The sequence below is a fragment of the Mus caroli genome, unplaced genomic scaffold (genome assembly GCF_978045245.1).
Source record: "Mus caroli unplaced genomic scaffold, Mus_caroli_1 scaffold_4, whole genome shotgun sequence".
Classification (NCBI taxonomy): domain Eukaryota; kingdom Metazoa; phylum Chordata; class Mammalia; order Rodentia; family Muridae; genus Mus; species Mus caroli.
This window is the reverse complement of record NW_028227259.1, coordinates 37,760,447-37,786,839: the sequence shown is the minus strand read 5'-3', so window position 1 is coordinate 37,786,839 and position 26,393 is coordinate 37,760,447. Positions and strand designations below refer to the sequence as shown.

General features: G+C 51.5%; 1 protein-coding gene across 1 annotated transcript; it reads right to left on the bottom strand.

Annotated features, from left to right (window-relative positions):
* Positions 1 to 961: 961 nt before the first annotated feature.
* On the bottom strand, positions 962 to 3,629 carry Adra2c (adrenoceptor alpha 2C). The gene has a single exon (XM_021163880.3). It carries the CDS (start codon positions 2,863 to 2,865, stop codon positions 1,489 to 1,491), a length of 1,377 nt encoding a protein of 458 aa, XP_021019539.1. The 5' UTR covers positions 2,866 to 3,629; the 3' UTR covers positions 962 to 1,488.
* Positions 3,630 to 26,393: the final 22,764 nt, after the last annotated feature.

The following is a 26,393-nucleotide window of genomic DNA, read 5'->3' as shown; positions in this document are numbered from 1 at the left end:
TGTGTGTCCCTGTGTCCCAAAATACAGCTTTGGCAGTTCAGGCTAGAAAGGAGAAAGGACTGCTCTGGTGACTGACTCAAGGACAGGGACTTGGAGAGAGCAGGACTAATGGGGTTGGGGACACAAGAGAGACACAAGCTAGGCGATCACTGCAGGTATCCTGGCAAGATCCCTACAACCCACCCAACTGTAGTGAGCTGGGTCAGAGGTGTTGAGGCAACTCTCCCACCCCAGGTTCTACTCATAACTTTCCTCCCAACCTACCCTGGGGCCTGCAGGGAGTGACCACGGGGGACTACTAGAGCTCAGGGGAGTCTGGCTTGGAGATAGGACGGTCCTCAGAAGTGTTTTATGCCAGGGCTGAGAAAAGGTAGAGTGGGCAGCACTGGGGAGAAGGCGGGGGGGGGGTCTGGACCTTCCCCTGCTCGTCAACAGGTTTTCTTTGCTCTGGGCCACAGTGACCTTGGCTTCGTTTCAGAAGCAATACCTGGGGACTGTCCCGATCAGCCTGGCCACCTAGCAACTAAGCAAAGCCATCTGGCCACAAGTCCACCCCATCTGTGGGGTACCCCAGACTTCTTGGGTCTCACCCCACCTTGCCCACTTCAAAAGGCAACCAGAAGAGCATGCTGGATGCCAGAACTACACGAGGCTCTGAGTGCAGATGTCTGGGGCCGTGCAGGGACAGAATGTGGGGAGGACACCCCTCCCCCAGAATCTAAGCCTGGAATCGGCTTGAGGCCCTCCATTCCTTTGCCTCATAACCACTTGAAGAAAAGAAGTCCGAGTATATACTTTACGTATACCCAAAGCCTTTACCCGTTTTAACCCCTTCCTTCCTCATGAAAGAAAGGCAGTTAGAATTCAGCTTTCAGAGCACTCTATACCTTAGTGTGTGCCTGTTGGGGGTATGGGGAGCTCAGGGGAAGATCTGGAGAGTTCTCTCACACCCTGGCTTAAGAACTGACCAATGCACCTGACACTTAGATTACAAAGGTTTATTTTTTTAAAAAAAAATGGTTTGGTTGTTTTGGCTGTCATTGTATTTGGCAAACAATCTCAGTAACCAGAGATTGCCTGTGCTATCTCTCCTCCCCCAGACAGATGCCTTTTTCAGGTCATAGGAAGTCAGCCCTTGCTCACAGGGAAGACCGAGAAGGGGGTGGTGTGCTCCTTTCTTGGTGTAGTCTAGTTGTCTGAGCTCTAAAACCCTAAGTTCACAGCCACACTCCACAGAAGCCTTCCCAGGAACTGGATCCACAACCTAGCTACAGCCCCTCGCTGAGATGGGAAGGCAAAGGTCTCCCTTTCTCCTCCCCACTCCCCAAGGCCCAGTTGTCTCTCGCCCAGCTCCTGTCTGCCACATCCCACACTGTGCCCTGAAGTCCGCCCTGGGACTCTGGAGAGACCACACTGTTGGTCTCTCTGTCTACCCGAGTTCGGAGCTGTCCAGGATGTCAGTGGGTCCAGGTCCAGGCGGCCAGGGGGTCATTGCCTGAAGCCCCTTCTCCGCCTTCGGAAGAGAATATGCTTGAAAGAGCGCCTGAAGTCCTGATTGAAGACAGTGTAGATGACCGGGTTGAGCGAGCTGTTGCAGTAGCCGATCCAGAAGAAAAACTTAAAGAGCGGTTCTGGCAACTGACAGGCCTCGCGGCAGATGCCATACAGGCTGTAGCTGAAGAAGAAGGGGAACCAGCACAGTACGAACACGCCCATGACCACCGCCAACACGAAGGTGAAGCGCTTCTCGCGTGCCTGGGCCACCTTGCGGCGGCACACACTGCTGCGCGCCCGGCGCCGACGCGACAGGAAGAACTCGACGGAGCGCGAGCTGGCCCGCGACAGGCGCCCTCCGGGGCCTGGGGACCGAGACGCCGTCCGAGCACCCTGCTCGGCCGCCAGTCCCGGTCCCGGTCCGTCCGCACTGCCCGTGTCCCCCTCGGCACCCTCTCGCCGCCGTCCTCCTCTGCGCAGCGCGCCCCGGCGCCTCCGCCTCTCGGCCGCGCTGCTCTCATCCGGCTCCACTTCAGTGCGCGGGGGCGCGCAATGCCCGTTCTCCCCCGCCGCCTTGCCCAGCCCATTCTCTGTGGTCGGGGACGCGCCGTCGGGGCCGGCGGGGCCGCGTTTCTCGCTGAGCGTACGCGTGCGCAGCTTGGCCACGCGGTAGATGCGCGCATAGACCAGGCCCATGATGAGGCAGGGCGCGAAGAAGGAGCCTATGCAGGAGGACAAGATGTACCAGGTCTCATCGTTGAGGCCGCACTGCGGATAGGCGGCGCCGTCGGGCCGGCGGTAGAACGAGACGAGAGGCGGGAAGGAGATGACAGCGGAGATGAGCCACACGGCCACGATGGTGGCCTTGACACGGCGCGGCGTGCGCTTCAGGTTGTACTCTACAGCTTGCGTCACCGACCAGTAGCGGTCCAGACTAATGGCACACAGGTGCACGATGGACGAGGTGCAGAAGAGCACGTCCAGTGCCAGGTATACACCACACCACACTTGCCCGAAGTACCAGTAGGCCATGAGCTCATTGGCCAGCGAAAAGGGCATGACCAGTGTGGCCACCAGGATGTCAGCTGAGGCCAGAGACACCAGGAAGAGGTTCTGCGGGGCGCGCAGCGCTCGGCTGGTCAACACAGCGATCACCACGAGCACATTGCCTACCACGGTGAAAACGATGAGGAAACCCACCACGGCTGCCAACCCCGCCACAGCACCTGCGGAGTACTGGCCCGGCGGTGGCACCCAGTCGCTCCCCGTGGCGTTGGCACCCCCGCCGCTACCCCATTCGCCCGCGTCGCTCCCGTTGGGGCCCTCAGCCGCCGCCGCCGCCAGCGCCGCGGCCAGCGCTGGGGACGCCATGGTCCTCCTGAGAGCTACGCGGTCCTGCCAGGAGCCCGGGCGCAGCCTCGGCAGCTCGGGCGCCCCACAGCCAGGGTCGGCGTCCGCATCGCCGCCTGCTTCTCCGGCGCGCCGGCTGGGGGCCACGAAGCCCCGCAGCCGGCTCTCGGCCGTGGTGGCCCGGCGGGCGGGCGGCGCGCCGGAGAGCGTGGCTGCCGGGCTCCCCGCAGCTGCCGCGCGCGTAAGTGCAGAGCTGGAGGTGCCCAGAGAGCGCGGCGACGCGGCGGTGGGGGGGAATAGGGGTAGGTCCCGGGTCCTCGAGCGGCCCCGCCCTCGGCCTGGGTTCAGTGGGAACGTCCCGGCCGCCAGCCCACGGAGATGCGGTGTCCAAGCTGGTGCACGCAGGCGGCTCCACGGTCCGGGTGCCCGACTGGGCTGCAGGCTGCAGGCGGCGGCCCGGACACTCTGCTTCCCAACGGGCTGGCTGGGGCTAAGCGAGCCGGGGCGCAGGTTGCCGTTCTTCTGGGTCCCTGCAACTTTACTTTGCGGGGCTGGGCGCCGACACCCGCGGTCCTCCTGCTGCTCCCGAGTGCGGGCGCCCCCCAAGGTCCGCGTTTGGCCGTGCGGGCGCCGCCTCGCCCTCCCCGCTCGCCGGTGCAGCGTCTCCGCCGCCGCGGAGCGCTTGGCGCAAGTGCTGTCGCCCGGGCTCGGCTTCCAACTTGAGTCCAGTAGCGCAGCGGGGAGGGCTCAGCGGGGCGGGGCGGGGCGCCCCGCAGGCCCGAGCCGCGGGCCCGGGGGGAGCGGGCCGGGAGCCGGAGCCCGCGGCCGCCTGGGCGAACCTGCCGGCGGCGCCGGGGAGGAGCCCTAGGCGGCGGCGCAGGGCGCGCACTCGGCGAGGGCGCCCCCTCCAGGGCCAACTGCAGTCTGCGGGGCCGGGCTGAGCGCGGGCTGGCCTGAGCGGTGAGTTCTAGAATCCTGCTCTTTCTAAGACCGTAGTCTCCACCTCACTCGGTTACAGGCGACGGAGCGCGCGCGGGCGCGCACACCAGCTCGTAAGGGGCTGGCTCGGGGTCCGCGGCCTGATTGGAGAGTGCGCTTGTAGCAGCATGGCAGAGACACTGCTGGTGCGCATCATTCCTTTGGAGCATAGGGTCCCTGCTCCCCTGCAGAGCCACCTCCTCAGTCGGCCTCAGTTCCCTCCTCTGAGTACCTCTCAGCGCTGCAGGATCGTGAATCATAACCATGGTGTCAGTCGAGGCCCAGATCAAGCTCCCAAGCTCTATACCCATGTTGGCAATTGTTGAAGTTGAATCTTAATGCTGTGTGATCCCGCTTTTCACAGCTGGAGGGGATGCTCCAGACCTGCACTTTTGACAAACTCAAAACTGACCTGCCCCATGCAGGGTGATCTTGTGGGAGTGGGTTTAAAAGAGGGCGAGCAAATCAAATGTTGGGGAGATTTCGTGTCAGTTTCACAGAGGTTCTGTCACGCGTGGCCTGAGTTGAGTTGAGGCACTGGTCTCTGCCTCCAGGCAGCCCCAGGTCTGCAGGGAGGATGTGGCCAAGAGAATAAATTGGACTTCCCAGACCTAGCGTCTCCCTGCTAGAACTGAAGGAGTACCATTCTCTCCATCAAGGCTGGCCAGGGCCTCTCTACACAGGTCAGATAGACCGGAAAGGGAGGGGAGCTGGCAACCCACTGGCAGAAGGCCTCTGATGTCCAAAGTCATTCCGAGGACCTTGGAGCCATGACCTGTGGCGTCTGGACTTGTCCCTGCTCTGGTGGCTGCTTCTCCCTGCAGTCCTTGAGGATAGTGCAACCTCCTTGTGGGCACTGTAGCCCTAGAAGCCCCACAGGACCTACCCTTAGGGCAGGGGTGTCCAACTAGGATTAGGCAGGCGACAAACATTTCAGACCATGGGCCTGCCTTAAGTACTGTGCCCGTGCAGGACACACTTCCTGATGCCTGTCCTGGGCACTTTCTGACTCAGGGCTTGCAAAGTGCCGTGTGCTGTCACCTGAGAATGTGAACTATGAGGAAGAACCGCCATGGTTTTTAACAAGTCCTTCTTACCCAGAGGCCCCAACAAGGGCCACTGATCAGAACAACTTCAGTTGGTTTATATAGAAGCCCCCAGATATCAGTATATTGGAGGGAGAGGAGGTCTGGCCTTATGGTGTTTGTGTCTGGATATTCACCCCACACTGAGTCCCATCAAAGACCTGGAACTCCCCCCCCCCATCCCTACCCCCCAACCCAGCCTAGAAGCAAAGGACGAGGTGACAGCATGTATCACCTTTGGATATGGAGGAGTTATTAGGAAAAAGCTTTGTGGACCATGCTCCCTAGGGACTGAGGTAGTCCCCACTGTGTGGATGGTCCCTAAGACAGAGTGCTCTTTAGGAATGTGGGTGCTCCTTCAAATGGGATGTCTCTTTGGTGAGAGTGCCCCCCAAAGTGGCTGGTTTAGTTCTGAGGATGTGGGAGCATGAGGAAGATGAGGGGAAGGGCAAGTGGGCACTGGTCGGGTACAAGTGTTGGAGATGGCTTCTCCCCTTGCAGGCAGCATTGTGGACCTGCCTGAGTCAGAGATGCTGTCATATGAGAAGCTGAGGGGACAACAGGTAGTCTAGCCCAAGCCCTGACTGCACACAGCCTCATGTTTCCAAGTGATGCCTGCCTAGGCAAAGGGATGCCCTGGGAGCCCTGCAAGGGAAGCCTGCAAGGGCGTCTGCAGGGCTCGCCACTGAGTGACCTAGGCTCTTGGGGATGATGGCTACATGCTGTAGGGATGCTGGCCACACCTCCCAGCATAACTGAGAGGAAGCCACTCTGGAGTCAGCAGCCAGAAGTGAGAGTTAAAGAGTCTGCTCATTTGAGAGCAGCTGGTGAGACCCCCTGGGGTGGCAGGAACTTACAAAGAGGCTGAATTAGCCTCTTTGCCCAGAGATAGCCACTTAACCCCAACAGTCTGCTTCTGGTTGTTCTGTGGCAGGAAAACAATGTGTGCCCCTTAAAGACTGTGTTTTCAAGAGTAGTTGGTGGCAGGCCACACTGGGTGTTTGTACCTACTATGTGAGGGCATTCTGGGAAGGTCCTGGTATATTTCAGAAGAAAAGCCATGTGAAGTGAAGCATCCTGGGTATTTAGAGTGGTGGGTATACTGATGAGTGGTGCCTAGAAGTGCAGGGTTGGTCCAGCCAGGGTTGCATAGTGCCTGGATGTTGGGTCCTAGGCTCTCAATTCTGTGCCAGGACTCTGCCACAGGATCTGGTTGCATGTCTCTGTGTGAATCCTGGGAGCAGTGTGCATGCTGCAAAGCAGCCGTGACATGGGCTGACAGGAGCTGGGCTCCTTGAATCACCCTGGTGTACTCACAGGTATGCGTGAACACATGCACCTCACTCCCTCATGGGCTCATGCACATGGATATGCTTATTCAAGTGTGCACACACATACCCATCGCCTGAACACACGGATGTTCATGAAGATGCACTTACATTCACATGTGTGTAGACATGTGCACCTGTTCATACATACATACATGTATGATTATATACCACTTACGCACCACTTGCATGTGCATGCCACGTATGTACATTCATCCCTTCAGATACTTTCCAGTGTAGCTGTGTATTTACCCAAACACATGCATATGTGTATCTGCACCTGTAAGATTCCAGTCAAAGGCATGCATGTACACATATGTGCATGTACACCCACATGAGTTTGCACATAGTCACACACAAGGCAAGCATGTATGCACATATAAGCATAAATGTCCATGCACATATGTTATTTTTTGTGCAACCACTCACATCTTGATTCAGAAGTGAGCAGAGCCATCAAGTGTGAATTTAAGCTATTGATCATGTCCTTCCTTGCTTTTTGGCAGCTGAGTGACCCTCCTCATTCTCAGGCCTCAGTTTTCCTGTCTGTGAAATGAACACATTGCACCACTGTCTCTAATATCTGTGCTGGCTCCTCGATTCTCCCTCTCCCTGAGGGAATGTCGCATCTGGCCTGCCCAGCTTTGCCTTTGGCTGGTGCCTGGGGCTGCTGAGGAGAGCCAGGCTCACAGAGCTCTTCCATTTTACTTAGCTCCAGCTGGTGACAGGGTCAGGGAAACAGAGCTGGATTTCTTGTCTCAAGTCTAAGAGGATGCCCTTTTTATTTGAAGTGGAGCTGAGGATTTTTCCCTATGTTTATGTGCGATCTCATTTTTAAAGATGAGCCAAGGAAAAACCAAGGCTTATTTCCCTCCCTGCCCCTCCCTGAAGAATTCCAAAGACTGATCTGTCTTGTCAGAATGTGGCAAGGATCCGGCAGCCGGGCTGGCTCTTGGCGCCCCAGCCTGCAGACTGAATCCATTGCATATTGATCATCGATTTGGCAACGCAGCGTTCCAACAGAGCTGGCGAAGTCCTCTTGAGGGACTGGCTGGGATTGGCATGGGGTGTAATAGAAAACAGAGGGTCAGCGTCTCTTACCGGGTACCCACTTTGTGCCTTGGCACTGCCCAGCTGGGGGTCTAGCTCCTGTCTGTCGCTGTATCCTTAGCTGCGTGCAGCCTCAATGGCTCCAGCCTGCCATTCTGCCAGCCTGTATCCCAGAAGCCCATATCAACGTTGAAAGTCCCAGATGTTCCCACTGTTGCTCCAGTTGACTGGGCCTTGTGTTTGAGGGCCTCAGTCTTGAGTCCCCACCCTGTTAAGTCCCTCATTGGGTCTGCAGACATGACCTGGCATTATCTGTATGCAACCCTGCAGGAAAACAGAGGACCAGATCAAAGGCTCTTGTTCCCATAGCCTGCTTTTCCAGGCTTTGCCTTTAGAAACTGCTGGTGTGGGGCCTGGACCCTGGGATTAGGACATGACCTCAGGAAACTACCTTTCTTTCAGTGGCTGCTTTTCAGGCTGCCTACAAGGTCTGTTAACTCACAGTTCATGGCCTGCTTGCTGCAGGAGCTGCAGGTAGGAGGCTGTGGGGTCCAAGCTAGTCAGTGAGTGCTCCTTGATGACAAGTGAAAATGTAGATGAAGGCCCACCGCTACCCTTCTGGTTTGGTTATGCGTGTATGAGGCTGTGATGCTGAGAGCCGTAGCAGCTGTCCCGTGACCAAGAGGAGATGAGGACAAGGATGCAAGTCACAGAAGAAAGAATATATGCCCCATTGCTTCTATTTTGGAGCCACCATGAATGGCCCTGGAGCCACCCTTGGGCCAGGCTTCCTGCTGTTGAGGCACAAACTAAATATGCTCTTCCCACTGTGCACCCAGAACTACCCATAGTCAAGTCCCTAGGACTGTGAATATGTGACACGACACAAGTGCCTAAAGGTACCTCACCAGTCCGAGTGAGTCAAGAGTCTCGCACCACCGTGTCCTGGAGTATGCTCATGGGGCCCACTGTGAACACAGGTGCCTGCCAGGGAAGGTGAGAGCCAGGCAAGTTATGGGAGATTGGAAGATGGAATCACACCAGGACTTACAGAGAAGGAAGGGTCGAAAGGCATGGATCAGAGCAGCTACCAGAAATGGGAGAGACCAGGAAACATTATCTAGCAACAGCCTCTAGGAAGAGAACTGTGTGCCGACACAGTTCAGGCCTCTGATAGCTAAAACTGTAGGGAAAAACCTTTGTATGCATGTGTATATATGTGCACACATGTGTGTACATATACATGTGCATATGTGTGCATATGTAGTTGTATGTGGATACATGTGTATGCACATGTGCATGTACATATCTATATGTGCATACATGTGCTCATGTATGTGTACATGTGTGGTTAGAATTGGTTATGTGGGACAGAGATTCATCCACTTCCATTCGGGACACGGAGACTGTAACTCCTATGGTTGTACCTTGACTGCTGGGTCATCTGCCCTCATGATCCTCAGGTTTCTACCTGTAAAGTGAGCTCTTTCTTTGTATCATCTAGCCTGTTTAAGAGCTTGACTTTGGTAAACTATTTAAAATTTAATAGAAAGAACCAATATTTGCAATTCCTCACACTTTGGAAGCTCTTAAAGCATAGTCAGCATCACTACCACAGCTGCTGTTAGCCCTACATCATTGCCAGCACTACCATTATCGCCATCATCACTCGTGTCCTGCATCTGGTCCTGGATGATGGGTCTCCTTGGCAGTGTTTCTGGGGCTCCTTGGCCTCCACCTGTATGCAGGTGATAGAGAGCTCAACACTCTGGGAACGGTGCCCACTTGGGAGTCTCAGGATAGCCCCACTGATGTCAGCACTGAGCACAGTTCTTGGTCTTAAGGTCACAGATCAACTTGGGCCACAGGAGCCCAAGAGGTATCTCAGCTGGCCTGGGACTAGAGGGGTTTTCTATAGAGGAGGCTTCAGTTCTGGCCTCCTTAGCTGAATAAGATCTTGGCAGCCATCCCATACATTCTGTATGCTGTCCCTCACCACAGCCAGGATGCCAGAGGCTTGGCTCTACAGGGTGCATCCACGGTGTGAGGCCCCTTGATCCTTCTTCCCACCTGTCAGGTTTGTCTCCTTGAGACTACACAGACAACTGACAGTCTAGAGAAACCTCTAGTTCTCATCTTCTTGTTACCCAAGAGTTAGATGCTGTTCATGTCTCCACTTTGCAGATATAAAGATGGTTAGTTTTAACAGATACAACTCAGAATCACCTAGAAAAAAAATGCCTTAGTAAGGAGTTATCTAGATCTATTTGGCCCATGGGCACATCTTTAGGCTATTATCGATTGTTAATCGATGTAGGAAGATCCAGCCCACTGTGGGTGGCACCATTCCCTAGGCAGTAAGTAGGTCTTGAACACTATAAGAGAAGAGAGAGCTAGTTGAGAGTAAGTAAACAAGGATACACTTACTCTCTTCCTTTGCAGGGGTAATGTGACAGGCATCTCTAACTCCTACCTTGACCTTCCCACAATGATGGACTGTAATTTAGTAAGCTAATAAAGTGTTCGGTCCCCTTCTATGTTGCTTTTTTGCCGGGGTGTTTTATCACAGCAATAGAAATGAAACCAGGACAAGGTATTTGAAGGCAAATGTCCTGCCTGGTTACAGAGAAGCATTCAGCTGGCAGGGGGCTCAGGCTGCTGACCCCCAAATGAGCACTGGTAGAAACCTCCATGGTACTTTCCCATTTCCACAAAAGCACTGTGGGTACTTTCCCATTTCCACAAAAGCACCTCACTTGGTGCCAAGGGCCTCTCTCTCCAGAATGGCTTCACCACTTCTCTCATTGTTGGGGCTGCTGCTTTCCTGGGCTCCCTTTGAGCTGGATGCCCCATTACTACATTGGCCTTTACTGGTCACTAATGAAGCAAGGGACTGTAGGAATCCTGCACCAAGAGTGAGAGTTTATTCACAGCCAAGACACCCAGAGAGCACCAAGTCCAACCTCACCCACGTCTCTTCCCATTTGCTGCCACCAAGTATGTGCAGAGGTCTAGAGAGACTGTGGTGTGGAATAGATTCCCAGTCCCAGTGGAATCACAGGTGACTGAAGACAAGGAAGTCGCCTATTCTTGTGTCTGCTTGGAACATGAGCTGGACACAAGAGTGTTGAGTGTTGTGTGTACAACAGTGTGCACTCTCTAATTCTCAGCTCACCCTTATCGTGCTGAACTCAGATGCCTTGCATCTCTGCTGCCCCTCTGGGAAACCTGGCTCCAGCAGGCATGTTCATTAGGCTGAAGTGATTTCATGCCATGTTTTAGGAGACTAACTGTGTCTGTGTCTGTGGCAGACAAGAGCTGCAGAGCTCTTGTGCTCTCCTATGAGCGCAGAGAAGCTCTTGTTTGGTTTGGCTGTGGGTTTTTAAAAGTGGAAAATGCCAGAGTTCTTAACATGTTCAGAAAAACAAGCTGAGAAGACTCATGTTCGCCCGACCTTGGAAGCTGCCTCTGGCTTATTTACCCATGTGTGGAACTTCCAGCCACCGCCCCACCTGGCCTGGCCATCCACAGGGGAACGCCTTGCTGCCCTGTCCATCTCACAGAGACCACCCAGGGGACCCTGGCCCTGAATACCAGTTCAGCAAAATTGTCTTTTTTTTCTTCCTTCCTTCCTTCCTTCCTTCCTTCCTTCCTTCCTTCCTTCCTTCCTTCCTTCCTTCCTCCCTCCCTCCCTCCCTCCCTCCCTCCCTCCCTCCCGTCCTCCCTTCCTTCCTTTCTCCCTCCCTCTCTCCCTCCTTTCTTCCTTTGCTTTTTCAAGGCAGGGCTGTTCTGTGTAGCCCTGGCTGTCCTGGAACCCACTATGTAGATCAAGCTGGCCTCAAACACAGAGATCTGCCTACCTCTGCCTTCTAAGTGCTGGGATTAAAGGCATGCACTACCACTGCCTGGCAAACTGGCTGTTTTTCTCAGGTTTTCTCTTCCAAAAAACCTTGAGAAGAAAACACAGTCCATTTGTGTTCCAACTTCTACTGGAGATCTGTTCTGGGACAGAAATGGTACTGGGCTTCTGTTTAGAATGAAGCATTAGACGTAGCTGATGTACTTGAACAGGAGCCCTAAACTCTTCAACAAAACAGAAGCTTCTGCTTCTCCCATGCACGAAAGTCTGCACAGGGCTGGCACGAGGACCCTGAGTCTGCACGACAGTAGCCTCATGTAGAGGCCTCAGGGACCCACCCCAGTTCTGATGATGGCCTTGTGTCCATGTTCCCAAAGTGAGACAGGAAGCCATAGTCCCCCATCCACAGAGCAGCTTTACCAAGAAGTTGCCCATTGCCTTGATGCTCCGATTGGTCAGAACTTGGTCATGTGGCCACACCTACTGGAAGGAAAACTGGGAAATATGTTCTTTGCATGGCAGCTGTATTCCAAGATGAATATTCTGTCATTTTAAGACAATGCATGGTAGTGCCCTTGGCACATGGGGCTCTCTGGCCTATAAGGTATTAAATGGCACCTAAGACATGGGTGTGTAGACAGCTTCCTCTGAGCAAATCTTGCCACTTCAGCTGGGAGGAAGACAGGCAGACAGACAGACAGACAGACAGACAGACAGACAGACAGAGACTGAGACATCCTTACATCCTTGAATGTGTTTTGGAAAGTAGGGTCTTTGCAGATGTGATCAAGTTAAAGGAGATCAGGTTGGATGCTGGTGATCCTCATTCCATTTGACTAGTGCCCTTACTAGTCAAGAAGAAGGGGGAAGACCATATAGGGAAGGGGTGTGGAATGACTGACCCCAGCAAAGGAATGCCCGGCCACTGAAAGGCTGAAGGGGTGCCGAGCACCTATAGGGAAGTGTGACCCTGCTACACCTTGACTCCAGACTTCCTGCTCGCAGGACTGTGCACAAGTCTCTGTGCTCTAGTGCAGGTGGGCACCACCCAGCCATCTCTGGTGGATGCTGCTGTTCCCTTGATGAACCCAATCAGTGTAGCACAGGAGTGCCGCACTGCGTGACAGTCATGGAGGACCCACGCATAGCATGCACAGAGCATTCCCCACAAAGCTTACAGAAATGTAGAGGTGACAGAGAGCACCTGCAGAGCCCCAGGGCTTCTGCTTAGAAGGGGGCTGGAGCTGGGGTGAAGCCTAGAGTGAGTGGGGTCAGTGCTGGGTGCTGATGGCAGAAGGTGCCACTAGGCTTGGACCCAGGCTGATCAATGGATGCTTCCCTTGTCTCCACCAGTGTTCTCTTCCACCCAAGCCTAGAACCCCAGATCTTACCTGACTGGAGAGACTGTGACCTTTGCTGTCTCCTGAAACTCTGTTTATTCAGTTGACAAATGAGTAGACTGGTTCTAAGGTCTCCTAAGTCCCTCTGGGCTTGGGAAGCGCTAACCAGCAAGTCTTGAGATGAGCTTGAATTATAAGGTATTGTTATGCAGGAACACAGGCGCACAAAGATACCTCCGGGAGAGAACAAAGGCTTAAACAGATATGTCAGGTGCTGGGATTATACTTAGAGAAACTATTTAAAAACCAAAGCCCCTCTCACCATGCCCTGGGAGCAGTGTTTGACTTGAACAAAGCGTTTGTATCGACAGGACATGTTATAGTTCAATTTCTAGGAAGGAATGTAATTAGATGCCTCATTCTAGATATTGTTTCAATTACTGAAGGAAAAAAAAATGTATACCTCCCACCAGTGCCTCATTCCTGTTACCCAGGAGGCTCCCTGTCAGGCCAGCCCATACTCACAAGGAAGTCTGTGTAGCCATGGAGTTTAGTCAGCCCTTCCCTCCTGGGAAGTGAGCAGTACCAGGGAGCCGCCCATTGATGGAGAGTGAACCTCTAGACTTCAGTGATGGATGAGCAGTACCAGGGAGCCGCCCATCGATGGAGAGTGAACCTCTAGACTTCAGTGATGGATAGTTGTGGCAGTCTTGTGTGGGTGAAAGGACAGTTGGTGTTCAGAAAGGGACAACATTTCCAGAGCCCCACCCTGGGGACAGAAAGACCCCACTGTGTTCCTAGGAGACCTGGATGTCATCCCACCCTGGCCTGCCAGAGAGGTCTGGCCACAGATGTTGTGCTGAGTTCAGTGCAGACTTCTCCCAGAGGGCTTTGCACCCTGCCAGCCATCCCTTCAGGTGGACATCCATGAGACACCCAGCACCCCCCTGCAGCAGGCCTTGATGCACATGCTGCCCCAGCCTTCATGGTCTTGCTCTGTGCCCTAATAGATGCCTAACTGGACTGCTCTGCCCTCATCCCCTGAGATTCACACATCAACACCTCTGAGCCTACCACCCATCCCACCAACATTTCCATAGCCTACTTCCTCCCACTAGAAATTCCTTCTCTACATCCTAGTGGGTCCAGCTACCTCCTTGCTCCTCAGGATCCCTGAGAGTTGGCAAGGCCCTGCTGTGGGGGACAGGGGCATTAGCCTCTGATGTCTCTGTAGACATGGAAATGACAAAGCCTCCTCCTGTTCAGAGTCTAGCTCATCCTCCTGGCTGTCGGAATCCAGCTGTGGTCTTTGTCCCACAGCTATTGAAATGGCTGTCCTGGTCACCTGCACCCCATACTCATGCCCACCACAGCCACAATAGTATCAGTTGTAGCCTCAATTGAGTAACAGATGCAATGACACTATGAGTACCTTGGGGTACACACAGGAAGACAGACCCTCCAGGGGTCTCCAGGGAGATCATTGTATCTGCACACCTCAGTGTGGCCTTCCCATCCACAGCTCAGCCATGACTAACTATCCCATGCAGCCAGCCGCCCACAGGGTCTACTTGGCTGTGTTGAGCTCTGGGTCAAGCACAGCTAGATCCAATCCTGAAAGAGCCACAGGCTTATCTGATGTCCAGGGATGCCTCTGGTATGCCACTGTCAAGTGGTACCCTTAGGCCATGTAGTTACATGACAGAGTCTGTGGGCAGCCTGACATACCTCTCCCCTTGCTCTCTCTCCCTAACCTCTTTCCATGTGGAATGCAAAGGTAAGGTTTTGGAGGTGGCAAGCACGGTCATGTCACTGCTCCCTGGCCAAGATGTTAGGCCTCTCGGTTAGGTCCAATGGTGGGGACTACTGAGAGCCACTCACCCAGAGGCCTCCTGACTTTCTGCTGTGATGGCTCCCTGCAGCTGTCCCTGAGTATCACAGTCCCTAGGCACTTGTTGGGGTTGGTGAGGGCTGGGCAGAGGCAGAAGGCATCTAGGCTGAGGTCAGGGACCCATCAAGGAGAAAGGTAACACATAAAGGGGTCACGGTACTTTAAGTCATGCTGGCAGGTAATGCATACAGAGGACATGTGACTCTGGAGGGCACTGTGAATGGAAGGGAGGCCGTCATGCCTAAGACAATGCAGGCAGCAGGTCCGGAAATGAGTGGCCTTGGGGATGGGTTTCTTACAGCATCCTGATGGGGAAAGAGCTGCTGACTGGACTGTCCACTCAGCATCCATCCGAGGATTCAGGTGCCCTGCCTCTGATGCTTCCCATTAGCCCTAGCACTGCTCCAGCTTTGGAGAGCCTGCGCCCTTGTCTCATTAAGCCATTAGAAGGGGTATCCATGGAAACCACATACTCGGGCACTCCACACAGATGAATATTTATTCAATTAACAAGCCCGGGGTGCCAAGAGGCCTTGGCTCCTGCATGCCTGTCATGGTGGTTTTCAGGGGGAGGGGGAGGTTATGTTGTTGCTTGTAGGGCCCAGTATAGCCTAGATCTTCATCTCCATGTTCTGGTGAGTATCCAAGCCATCTCTGAGATAGGCTCCACTGTTTTTTTGGAGTGACAGAGCTGACAGCTGGGTGCAGCCAGAGTGGAATATGAATCCAGAGGGTCTACTGTGTGCTGGGGCAGTTCTCCCTGTGTGCTGGACTGCTGTGGCTTCCAGCAGGCTACTTGAGACATCTCCCTAAGGCTTCCTCAGACCTGATCAAGAATTGGTATACAATAGGTATTGAAGAAGTGCTAGATCTAGCTGGAAAGAGCAAGGAACGCTTCGTCTTCTTGGGCAGCCCTTTCCAGCCACATGGGGCTAGAGCCATATGGGCAACCCTTCTTATCTGTTATCTGCTTCCAGGAGCTGTGTGTGCTCACATGCACAGACCACATGTGCTCTGGTGTGTGTTGTTATATATGGTGTAACCTTCCAGGGGTTCCTGGTCAGTGTCTTGGAGGAACTGGGGTCATAGACCTCATCATCAGTAACTGGAACACTCCTGAGAATCTATGAAACTGCCAGGCCCGTGAAGGTCTGAGCTCTGTAGCTGCCATTCCACTGGAACTGTTCAGATGCTACACAGGTAGATCTACCAACGGGGATACATCTGAGTATGTGTGCTTGCATGTGGGTACATGTACATGTGTGTGCATGCATTTGTGTGCCGGTATATGTACATGCATGCACACATGTGTATATATGTGTGGGAGTGCACAGACATGCACACATGTGCATGCATGTGTATGGATATGTGTGTGCATATATGTGCGATGTGTATGTGTGTAGAAGGCTGACTACAGCAAGGGAGTAGCTGGGCTCTGAGGACCTGAGTGGTCTTCAGAGAGGTCATCTATGCAAAGTCCCACACCAGGTCAGCATGCATTTCCTGATGATCAAGCAATGGCCACCTTTCCCACTGTATCCCATTTCTAGGGACGAGAGAATCTCCACATGGTCATTTTGTCTCCTTGCATCTCCTAAGGTGTTGTTCCTGAAAGATTTTTAAGTCTTGGGTAGAAAGCAGTTTTTGAGAAGGAATATATTCTCTCCACTGTGAAGGCAGACTTGGGGTGCCCTACAATAGGATTTGGGGTCTCATGGGCTTTGCTTTCTTTACTTGTTAGTAGATGAGATGATACCCAGGGCCAAGTCCTTTGTTTAGGAATAAAAAACACAGAGTAGATGTGGCACACAGGCAGGGCATGTGGGGTCACCATGTTTGTTCAGGCATGTTGATTAACAGGCAGAGAATCTTGGGAGACTTTCCAATTCACCTTGAGCTGGCTGGGTCCTGCGAATGGTTACTTTTTGAGCCCCCCTCCCCCGTAGCTTCACTTCCTACAGGAAAGGCAGTTGAGCCTGCCTTGTCTCCAGACTCAAGCAGCTCATCCTCGTTTGTCGTGGTGTTATTAGTTGGGACAAAAGGCTCCTTTCTGTGCAGTGTCAGGATGAAACAGCAGAGCAGCATGGTCCTTCTCCCCCCACACCCCTGGAGGGGCCAAGAGAGTGCTGAGCTCTGCAGGGTGGTTTAAAGCCTCCTCCAAGACCACAGATACTCTCTGGAGACATATCAGGTCAGCGAGCAGGATGGGATGCCTGAGGAAGCAGGAGATGAGGGAGGCTGCATGCCTCTTGGTCTGTGTTGGTTTCATTTCGGTTGCTGTGATTAAAAACAGGGGGGAAGAATTTATTTTGGTATGGTCTGCCACGGCATGGAGGGTGTGTCAAAAGGAGCACAAGCAGGCCCATCGTGTCATACTGTCAGTCAGAGGCAGAGAGAGAACCAGAGGTACAGAGAGGCTATCAAACCTCAAGGTCTGCCTCCCAGTGACATGCTTCCTCTATCAAGGCTCTGGCTCCTAAAGGCTCCATAACCTTTCCAAACAGCAGTCCTCCCTGGGGCCCCGTGAATTACGGAGAGTATTTCACATCCAAGACACAGCGCCATCTTTCCACTCATACCTGAGCAGGAGCTGGCGGGTGCCCAGTCTTTCCTGCCAGAAGCTGGAGCCCCTGTGGTACAGCCTCTGCATCCAGCAGTGGTGAGTGAGGGGTTCAGTTCAGCTCTTAACCATGGCAACCGATTCCCCTAGTTTCTTATCTATAACACAAAATAAAAACTCTGATCCCTAGAAGTGAGCATTCTCTCTTTTGGGCATCTCGAGGCCTCTGTGCCCCAGCCTTCTCTAGACCAGACTCTAAGACCATGGAAAGATTGGAAAGTTGTATTAACTGACTCAGTCAGTGCCGAGCTCAACAGCTCTGAGGAGTAAAGGTGGCAGCTGGTTAGAGAGGTGTGACCTTGCCGCACACCTGGGTGCTTCCCTGTAGAGGGCAGTGACATGGCCATGAGAGGAGCTGATGACACCAGGGCATGACTGGAGACTTTGGAGTGGACAGACTTGCTGACTCTCCTCTCTCCTGCCTATCTAAGGTTGGCTTCCAAATAGGTATAATGAACAGGGGAGCCAAAGAGAAGCAACAATCAGGAGAGATGGGAGCCAGCTAAGTGTTCTTAGCCCACCTCTCCTTCTCTCCAGAAACCCAAGATGAGCATACCTGGTTGCAGATCCAGTCTTGAAAACACACCCAGAGACCAGTGCCTCATCCCCAAGAGTCAGACCTTCGATTTGAGATAGACGTGACCTGTCTTCCGAGGAAGCCAGTATCCCAGATCAAACTGCATCCAGTCCCACCACACCCAAGAAGCTGTCCTAGTTTGGGTTTCTATTGCTGTGATAAAACACCATGACCAAAGAAAGAAAGTTAGGGAACAAAGTGTTTGTTTCAGCTTGCAGCTCTCAGTCACTGTCTATCACTGAGGGATGCCAGGGCAGGAACCTGAAGGCAGGAGCTGATGCAGAGGCCATGGAGGAGTGCTGCTTATTGGCTTGCTCAGCCTGCTTTCTTATACAATCTAGGACCACCAGCCTGGTGATGACCCCCGTCACAATGAGATATCACCCCCTCCATCAATCAGCAATCAAGAAATTGCCACACAAGCTTATCTATGGAGCAATCTAGCAGGGACATTTTTCAGTTGGGTTTCCTCTTCCTAAATGATTCTGGCTGGTGTCAAAGACCTCTGCCTTGAACACCATCCTCTCTTCTCCTTGATAATCCCTGGGGCTGGCTTTGAGGATCTGCTGTGGAGCCCGCAGATGCTCTCAGAATGAGCACAGCCTTTCGTCTGCACCCATAGAGCCAGAAGGGGTGGGACGCAAAAGGGTGATCCCAAGCGAGAGTTCTACATGTCACCTCACACTTAAACAGGAGATGCTCGGCATCCCTTACTGCTGATGTTATGGGGGCCTGGGCACTGCTCAACCTAGGAACCCTGAGCCTGGGCCTCCTCTGCTGTATCATATCTGTCTCGTCTTGGCCTCCAAGGGGCCCTGGCTCCCTGTCAGATGCTATTGGCCTCCAGCTCAGGATAGTGACCAGCACACTATTGGTTCTCATAGATAGATTGCTCAATAAATGCCCTAGAACAGGAGACAGCAAACTACGGAGCAAGCCAAAGCCTGTCAGTTGCTTTTGTAAATACAGTTTTATCAGAACACAGCCACACATGTTGGCTGCTTCCTGCATTGTCCCTGGCTGTCCCTCAGTGACGAGCATGAAGCTGAGAGGCTGCAGCAAAGACACACTACAGCCAGGCTGACTGATGTGCTGTTATCCCAAGTGTTTGCCCGGGGAGGTGGGGAGGGACTTGCTGCTCCGCCGATTCCCTATCTCTTAAATCCCAGCTGCATCTAAGTTTTCTCCATGTTCACAGAGGGCCTTGGACTAAGTCTCTAAGAGTCCTCCTGAATTTAAACCCATAGTAGTTGTGTGTTTGGGACTGAAGTCTATCTCTGTCATGATGTCCTCTGAAACCCACTACACACCACTAGTGGGAAAACCAGAGGGGGCAGGCCTGTGGGAAACCCCACAGATCTCCCAGAACATTAAAGCAGGATTCAGACTCTTAACCAGCAGGGAAACGTAAACTAAAACTGGCTTCTGATTCCACCCCACCCAGTCACCATGGCCTCATCAAAGGAGCAGACGATAATGAACCCTGGTGAGGGTATGAGGAAAGAGGAGCCTACCGGGTGGAGATTTCTCATAAAAAGGGAAATGGAGCTATCTTGTGACCCACCTCTGCCACTCCTTGGGCATCTGCCCAAAGCCCTCTGAGCCCACACATCACAGAGATGCATGTGTGTCCACTACTATTGCTGCTCTGGTCACCACAGCTGAGAGCCAGAAGCAGCCTCAACATCTATGTGCAGAAGATGACAACAAATATAGGGTCCGTGTGCACGGTGGCAACCTATGCATCTGCAGAGAAAATGAATCCGTGACATTCGCAGGAGAACGGATGCAACAGAAGATGATTGTGTTAAATAAAACAATCCTGACTCGGAAGAGACAAACAACACATGTTCTCTCTCACGGCAACTCTCGAATAGTGTGTGTGTGTGTGTGTGTGTGTGTGTGTGTGTGTGTGTGTGCATGCGCACATAAGTGTGTAGGTTGGAAAAGTAGAAAGTAGAGGGGAGGAAATCTTAAAGAAGAATGAAAGAGGAGGAAAGAATACATGTGGATCTTGAGATGTCTGAGTGGGTAAAGTCACTTGTCTCCAAGCGTGACCATCTGAGTTTGATATCCGGACATGGTAGGAGAGAATCAGCTCAGATAAGTTGTCCTTTGATCTCCACACATACATGCCATAAGACTCACACACCCTCACACACATACACTGAATGAATGAATGAATGAATGAATGAATGGATATATAAATATTTAACTTAGAGAATCCATGTGGCATGAAAGCAGAGGTGATCTACTTGCTGGATGACAGTAACCAGAGAGGGATGGGGGGGGGGAGCAGTGGGTGGGGCCAAAGGAGAGCAAAGAGTAATAATGTAAAGGAAGCCCTTTGTGGCTGTCTTTAAAGAGATCAGTAAGCCGGATGTGGTGGTGCATATCTTTAACACTAACACTTTGAAGGCAGAGGCAAGCAAATCGCTGTGAATTTGAGGTCAGCCTGGTCTACATGGTAAATTCTGGGTCAGCCAGAGCTGCCTAGTGAGAGACTCTGTCTAAAAGGAAGGAAGGAAGGAAGGAAGGAAGGAAGGAAGGAAGGAAGGGAGGGAGGGAGGGAGGGAGGGAGGGAGGGAGGGAGGGAGGGAGGGAGAGAGAGAGAGAGAGAGAGAGAGAGAGAGAGAGAGAGAGAGAGAAAGAAAGAAAGAAAGAAAGAAAGAAAGAAAGAAAGAAAGAAAGAAAGAAAGAAAGAAAGAAAGAAAGAAAGAAAGAAAGAAAGAAAGTAGGGTTAGGGCGTGGCCTAATAGAGCAATTGCTTACCATGCACGGTGCCCTATGTCCCATCCCCAACATTTCAATAAACCAACCAGCAAACAAAAAGAGTCACTTTCTCACCCAGTAGTCTCACTACTGAGCACATGCCTAGAAGGAGTGGGAGCAGGCACTTTACAGTGAGTTCTCGACTGCACTGTTCACAGTGAGTGGTGGGCACAGTATGACTGCCCACTGAAGAATGAATTGACAAAGAAATCATGCTCTGGTCACAGGGCGAGATGGTGTTTGATGTTTAGCTTTATGTTATAATGCTGAGCCCAAGGGCTGGGTGAGAGAGGCTGCTGCAGGCAATAGAGGTTTTCACATGTTCAGAGCTTGGGGTTTCACAGGATGCTGTCATGAGAATGCTTTAAAACTACAAAGATGTAACAAATAAATAAATAAACAGCAAAAGCCTCATGTGTATAACTGGGACTCTGGCTCTCATGTTCAGTGTTCACCACCCACGTACCTGGGATGGTTTGTGAACTATCCAGATTGTTGCAGTCACCACAGTCCTTGCCTCTTCTACAAGACCTGTCTCCTGCACCCACAGAGACAGTCTCAGCATTAGGGGTATAATCTGCCTATCACATCTTCGGTTGGCCAGCATCCCTGCACCACCCTTTCTAACATGTCTCCCCAGATGTCACTTCCAGGTCAGACCAGGCCAGGTGTTGCATTTTCTGTCTTTCCCCGAGGACATTCCTGCAGTCTGCCTTTTTGTGTTTTGGGCTCAAAACAGCTTTGAAGAGTGCAGCCTTCTCTTCCGGAGCCATGTTCCTGGGCACGCTGGGTTCCCAGGGAGGACACTGAGAGACCCATCTTTGGCTGCTGTGCTGAGCTGTGGTTCTTTTCCTGGTGCAGGACCCAGCTGCCCCTCCCACCATGCTGATTTCACAGGCTACAACCATCTTTATTCTGATGAGCTGGCCAAGGTTGTTTAGTTTCTCTGCTCTTGTCTCCTGGAAACTTGAAAACGCCCCTGGCAGACACAGTCGGACACAGAAGCTTGTTCCCTCGCTCCACTTGCCCTCTAGTTAGTGTCCTTCACACCGCTTTAATCTACCCTCCTGTTGCTGCAAAAGGTAGGCGTTCAAGCCAACACTTCTCAGGGCCCAGTCACCGCCCAGCACACTCAGAAACAGCAATCCTCCGTCTCACCATCACTCCATCCCTCATCTGTCCCTCACCTGCCATCATCCATTCAAATACTAATATATCTACCTATCTATCATTTACCAAATTATCTTTTATGATCTATTAATCAATTCTGAATCTATCATCCATCAATATGTATATCTATACCTATCAATTACCTATCTCTATCATCTATCAATCATCTATATGTATATCTATCAATCATTTACATCTATCTATATGTGTATCTATCAACTATCTACTCTCCGTCAATCATCTATCTATCCATGGATCTATCATCCATCCAACTACCTATGCAGTCGTCTATCTATCTATCATTTATCTATCCATTCATCCACCATCTAACTGTGTATCATCTATCTTCCATCCATCACCTCTCTTATCTATTACTTGCATGTACTGGTAGATCCCCATCTCTCCAGTTTAAAACTCAGGGCCATCCATCACTATTTTGGTGCCATTTGGTCCAGATTTTAGTGAAGCAGCCACCTCAAGCGGCACCCATGTCTCTGTGACCGATGTCTTAAATTGAATACTTCTTTACTTTCTGGCATAACAAGATGTTCTTGTCTAATTTTGTACATTTCTTGCCCCAGCCCTAAACCCTGCCATTTCTCCCAGGAATCTTGGCTCCTTTTAGGAGTCCATTTTTTGTAGGAAATGCTTCAGAATTAAGCCCTGGGTGCCAGGATCAGACAGGGTTTTAAATGGCCTTTAAACAGACAAGGGATTTACCCAGGCAGTATACAGTCACAAATATCACATGGACCCATGTGTACATAGAGGCAGACACATCAGCACTTGCACACACACACACACACACACACACACACACACACTGTCAACTCTGAAACAGTTCTCACCTCAAAGAGGATAAGAGATAGTCTATTCTAAAGTCAAATATGAGTGACCACAGCCTGGAAACAGATTTAGGTCATCCCATCCCAAATTCCATGCCCCAACTTGGAAGTGATTTCGTGAAGTTTTTATAGTAACAGAACAAAGAAACTCATAACTCAAGGCACCTTTCAATACATCTGGAGGAAACACTGAAGTGGGCGGAGTGAGGCAAAGTGAGACGTCTCAGCTCGAGGCCTCAGATGCTATCTGATGGCATTCGTAGCCTTTCAGTTGGTGGAAACTAGGGTTCTGTTTGTACATTCCAAAAGGTTCATTTGCTAGTCACGGGATGTTGGATCAGACACAGAGGTAGGCAAGGAATGGCTTTTAAGAGAACTGAAGATAGACCAAGATAAATTATAATTAGGCTCTGGCCCTGCAGCGTTCAAGAATTTCCACTGTCACTGAAGGTCTAATAAGTTACTCAGCCTTGAAGAAGGGTCAGTGGGAGGTGTGATTCTTCTCAGCAACTCTCATGCATAGTTCACACAGGCACACACAGAACACACAGTACACACAGAACACACAGTACACACAGTTCACACAGGGACACACAGAACACACAGGCACACACAGAACACACAGTACACACAGAACACACAGTACACACAGAACACACAGTACACACAGTTCACACAGGGACACACAGAACACACAGGCACACACAGAACACACAGCCACACACAGTTCACACAGCCACACACAATACATATAGGTATACATAGTATACACAGGAGCACAGACACACAAAATATGTACAGATACACTACACACAGACACACAGTTCACAGAGGTACACACAGTCACACAGAGTCTACACAGGTATAGTTCACACAGTATACACAGGCACACATGGTTCAGTACATACAGACACACTCAGGCACACACAGCACATGTAGGCACATACAGTGCACACAGGCACACACAGTACACACAGGCACACAGAGTGCACACACAGTATAAACACGGACACTCAGTACACACAGTCATACACAGTACACGTGGACAAAAATATGCATGTTCAGTTGTAAATCTTGTGTTCACACTGATTCCATGTTCTCTGATTTCAGAATCTCTGTTCTCTCAACTGTAGAGATGCATGTTTACATCTACAAGCCTAGAGGCAGCTGCCCACTGCCGGGGAGTCTATAGAAACCCCTGGACTAAGAGAAAGTTCTGAACTGTGCATACGAAGCTCTTGCTACACAAACATGAGGTTCTGAGTTTGATCCCTATGACAAAGTTAGGCAGAGTGCCTTTAATTCTAGCGCCTGTGGATCCCTGGACCTCAGTGACCAGTCAGCCTAGCCAATCTGTGAGCTCCAGGTTCAGTGGGGGACGCTATCTCAAAATATATGGGGAAGATGTTGAGGAAATGGCTCAGGCTCAGTGGTCAAAAAGCTTTTGCAGAAAACCTGTCTTTAGTTTCCAGAGCCAACAAGGCAGTTCACAACCATCTGTAACTCCAGTTCAAGGAATCCAATACCCTCTCTGGCCTCCTTAGGCACCAGGTATGCATGTAGTGAACAGAAATACATGCAGGCAAAACTCCATACACATGGAATAAAATTAACTAAATAAATCCTTAAAATTATAAAGTTGAGAAAAATAGAGAGACCTAACATTGATCTCTGGCCTCCATGGGTATGTGCACACAAGTGCAAATGCAAACACTGCACACACACAATCACACACACACAAAAATGCACATACACACACATATGCACACATAGGCACACTCATACACATGCACATAAACACACATGCATGCACAGGCATATACACACACTTGCACACATGTGCACATGTACATACATATATACACACACAGAGGCACATGCACACACACACACATGCAAATACCACACATAAGGCACATGCACACACACACATGCACACACACACAGGCACATACACACATGCACACACACAGTGCACATGCAGATACCACACATACACATGCACACACACACACACACACATACACAAAGCTCTGAGTGTGTCTGTCTCTTTCATTGCCCCACCATCTGCACTCCCTCTTCTCTTTCTGTCCCCAGGACTGGGATCCAGCTCATCTCCTCATTGCCACCAGGGCAGTGTTCTCAAAACATATTTGTCCAAGGCTTTCCACATTCTTTCCTTCTTTCCCATGCTCATTATTGCAATTGAATTTACCATGTAGAACATTAATGAGCTTCCAAAGGTCAAAGTGCGGGCCAGCCACTGTAGAGCCTGTCCCTGGTATGAAGGCAGCGAAGTGGCTCTCACTTCTGTGGAAAAGGTCCCTCGCCTCACTTGTTTGAGAGATGGGCACGTGGGAACCACACAAGTACCAGTTCCACTCAGAATGGCAGAAGCCATGTGCCACCCTGCTGACCAGGCAGTAAGGACAAAAGTGTCTTGCTTATCTCTGCATATCTACTTCGCATGAGCTTTTAAGCTCTTTGTATATTTGGTGACTAGCCCCTGCCCATATTGGGTAACCCCCATGGGATAAGATCCAGGCCAAAGCTTCGTTTTTAGAACCATTCATCAAAGCAGTGGTTTTTTTTTGTTTGTTTGTTTGTTTTTGTTTTTTTTGTTTTTTTTTTGTTTTTTTTTGTTTTTTTTTTTTTGTGAAGACTGGCTGTTCAGCCACAGGGAGCTGACCCTTATGGCTTGTCCTTACACAGAGACTCGAGACTGTCCTGCGTTCCTTAGCTGGGGATGGTGAGATTTATCCCTTGGAATTTATCCATGTGCTGAGTGCATCTAACTCTTCTTTCACAGGGCCACCTGCCCACCCATCCCACACCACATTATGTGACAAACTGGCCTGGGTATGGTGATTGGGGGGCCACCTTACCCCAGTTCACTTCTCCAGAGCATCTGGTTCTTGGCTGCTTGGATGTCACTAAGAGATCACTATCCATGTTGAGTCTGTGTCACTCTGTCTGCCAGGTCACTCTGCCTCTACCCAAGACACTGCACTTTCGTTTCACTCCCCGAGCCTATAGCATCCTCACTCTTGTATTTAGGCCTTGTTACCTTGGAGTGGTTTATTATCTCTCTGTACAGCTGAGAACACATCTGGTTCAGCATATCCCCACCAGCAGGGAGTGGGCATGGTCGGGTGCTGCTGACTCTCTTTGCCCTTTGATGTCCACTCATTCTAAGTCCTTCATTATCTGGCTGATGCATGGCCCACAGGAACCAGCAGAATAGAGGGCAGACCGGCTAACCTCAGTCCCTACTTACTAGGCCTCCCCCCCCCCCCACTCGCTGCCTCAGGCATCCTGGCTAGCTCCTCACCCTGTTGCTGATTCCTTTCATAGGACCCACACCACACCAGGAAGACAGATGTTTCCTAATCCTGATGGCCTATGCCCTCTGTCACCTAGCAGGACTCTAAGGCTCCACCTTTTTGGAGAGAGCAGACAGTTTTCTCCTGAGACCTGCACCCCTCTACTGCTGTGAGTCAGGGGAACCATGGAACCGGGAAGAGTCAGTCTGGAGCAACCGCAGAAATCTCATCAGCAGTAGGAAATGGGACCACTCCCTCCCCTACCTTGGTCTGCATGTCCTGAACCCCCAACCTTTGCCCATACCAGAGGAAATCTTATAGTCGCAGCCAGATTAAACTTGTCCTCTCCTTAAAAAGTCATGTCCAGAAAGCTCCTGGAATTCATCTATGCAAATGAGGCATTTCCAGCACCCAACCCTGACCAATGCTATACACCCATACCAAGAGCCCCCACTCACCCCCAAAAGGTTTGAAAAGCCTTTATCTGCCCTCCCTCAACTAAACTAGCTGCTTCCTGAAGCCTGTCTCCAATCTTCCTGTCGTCCGTTTCTCTGTTGTTCTCACTCCTGAGGTCTCCATCACCCCGGGTTGTTCTCACCTCCCTTCCTCTCTAGATTTACTGGTTGTAGTCTCAGGCAACCATGCCCTTAAGGGAGGGAAAGCAGAGTAGGGAGGACACACTGCTTCTTCAATGGGGTAGACCCTGCTCTC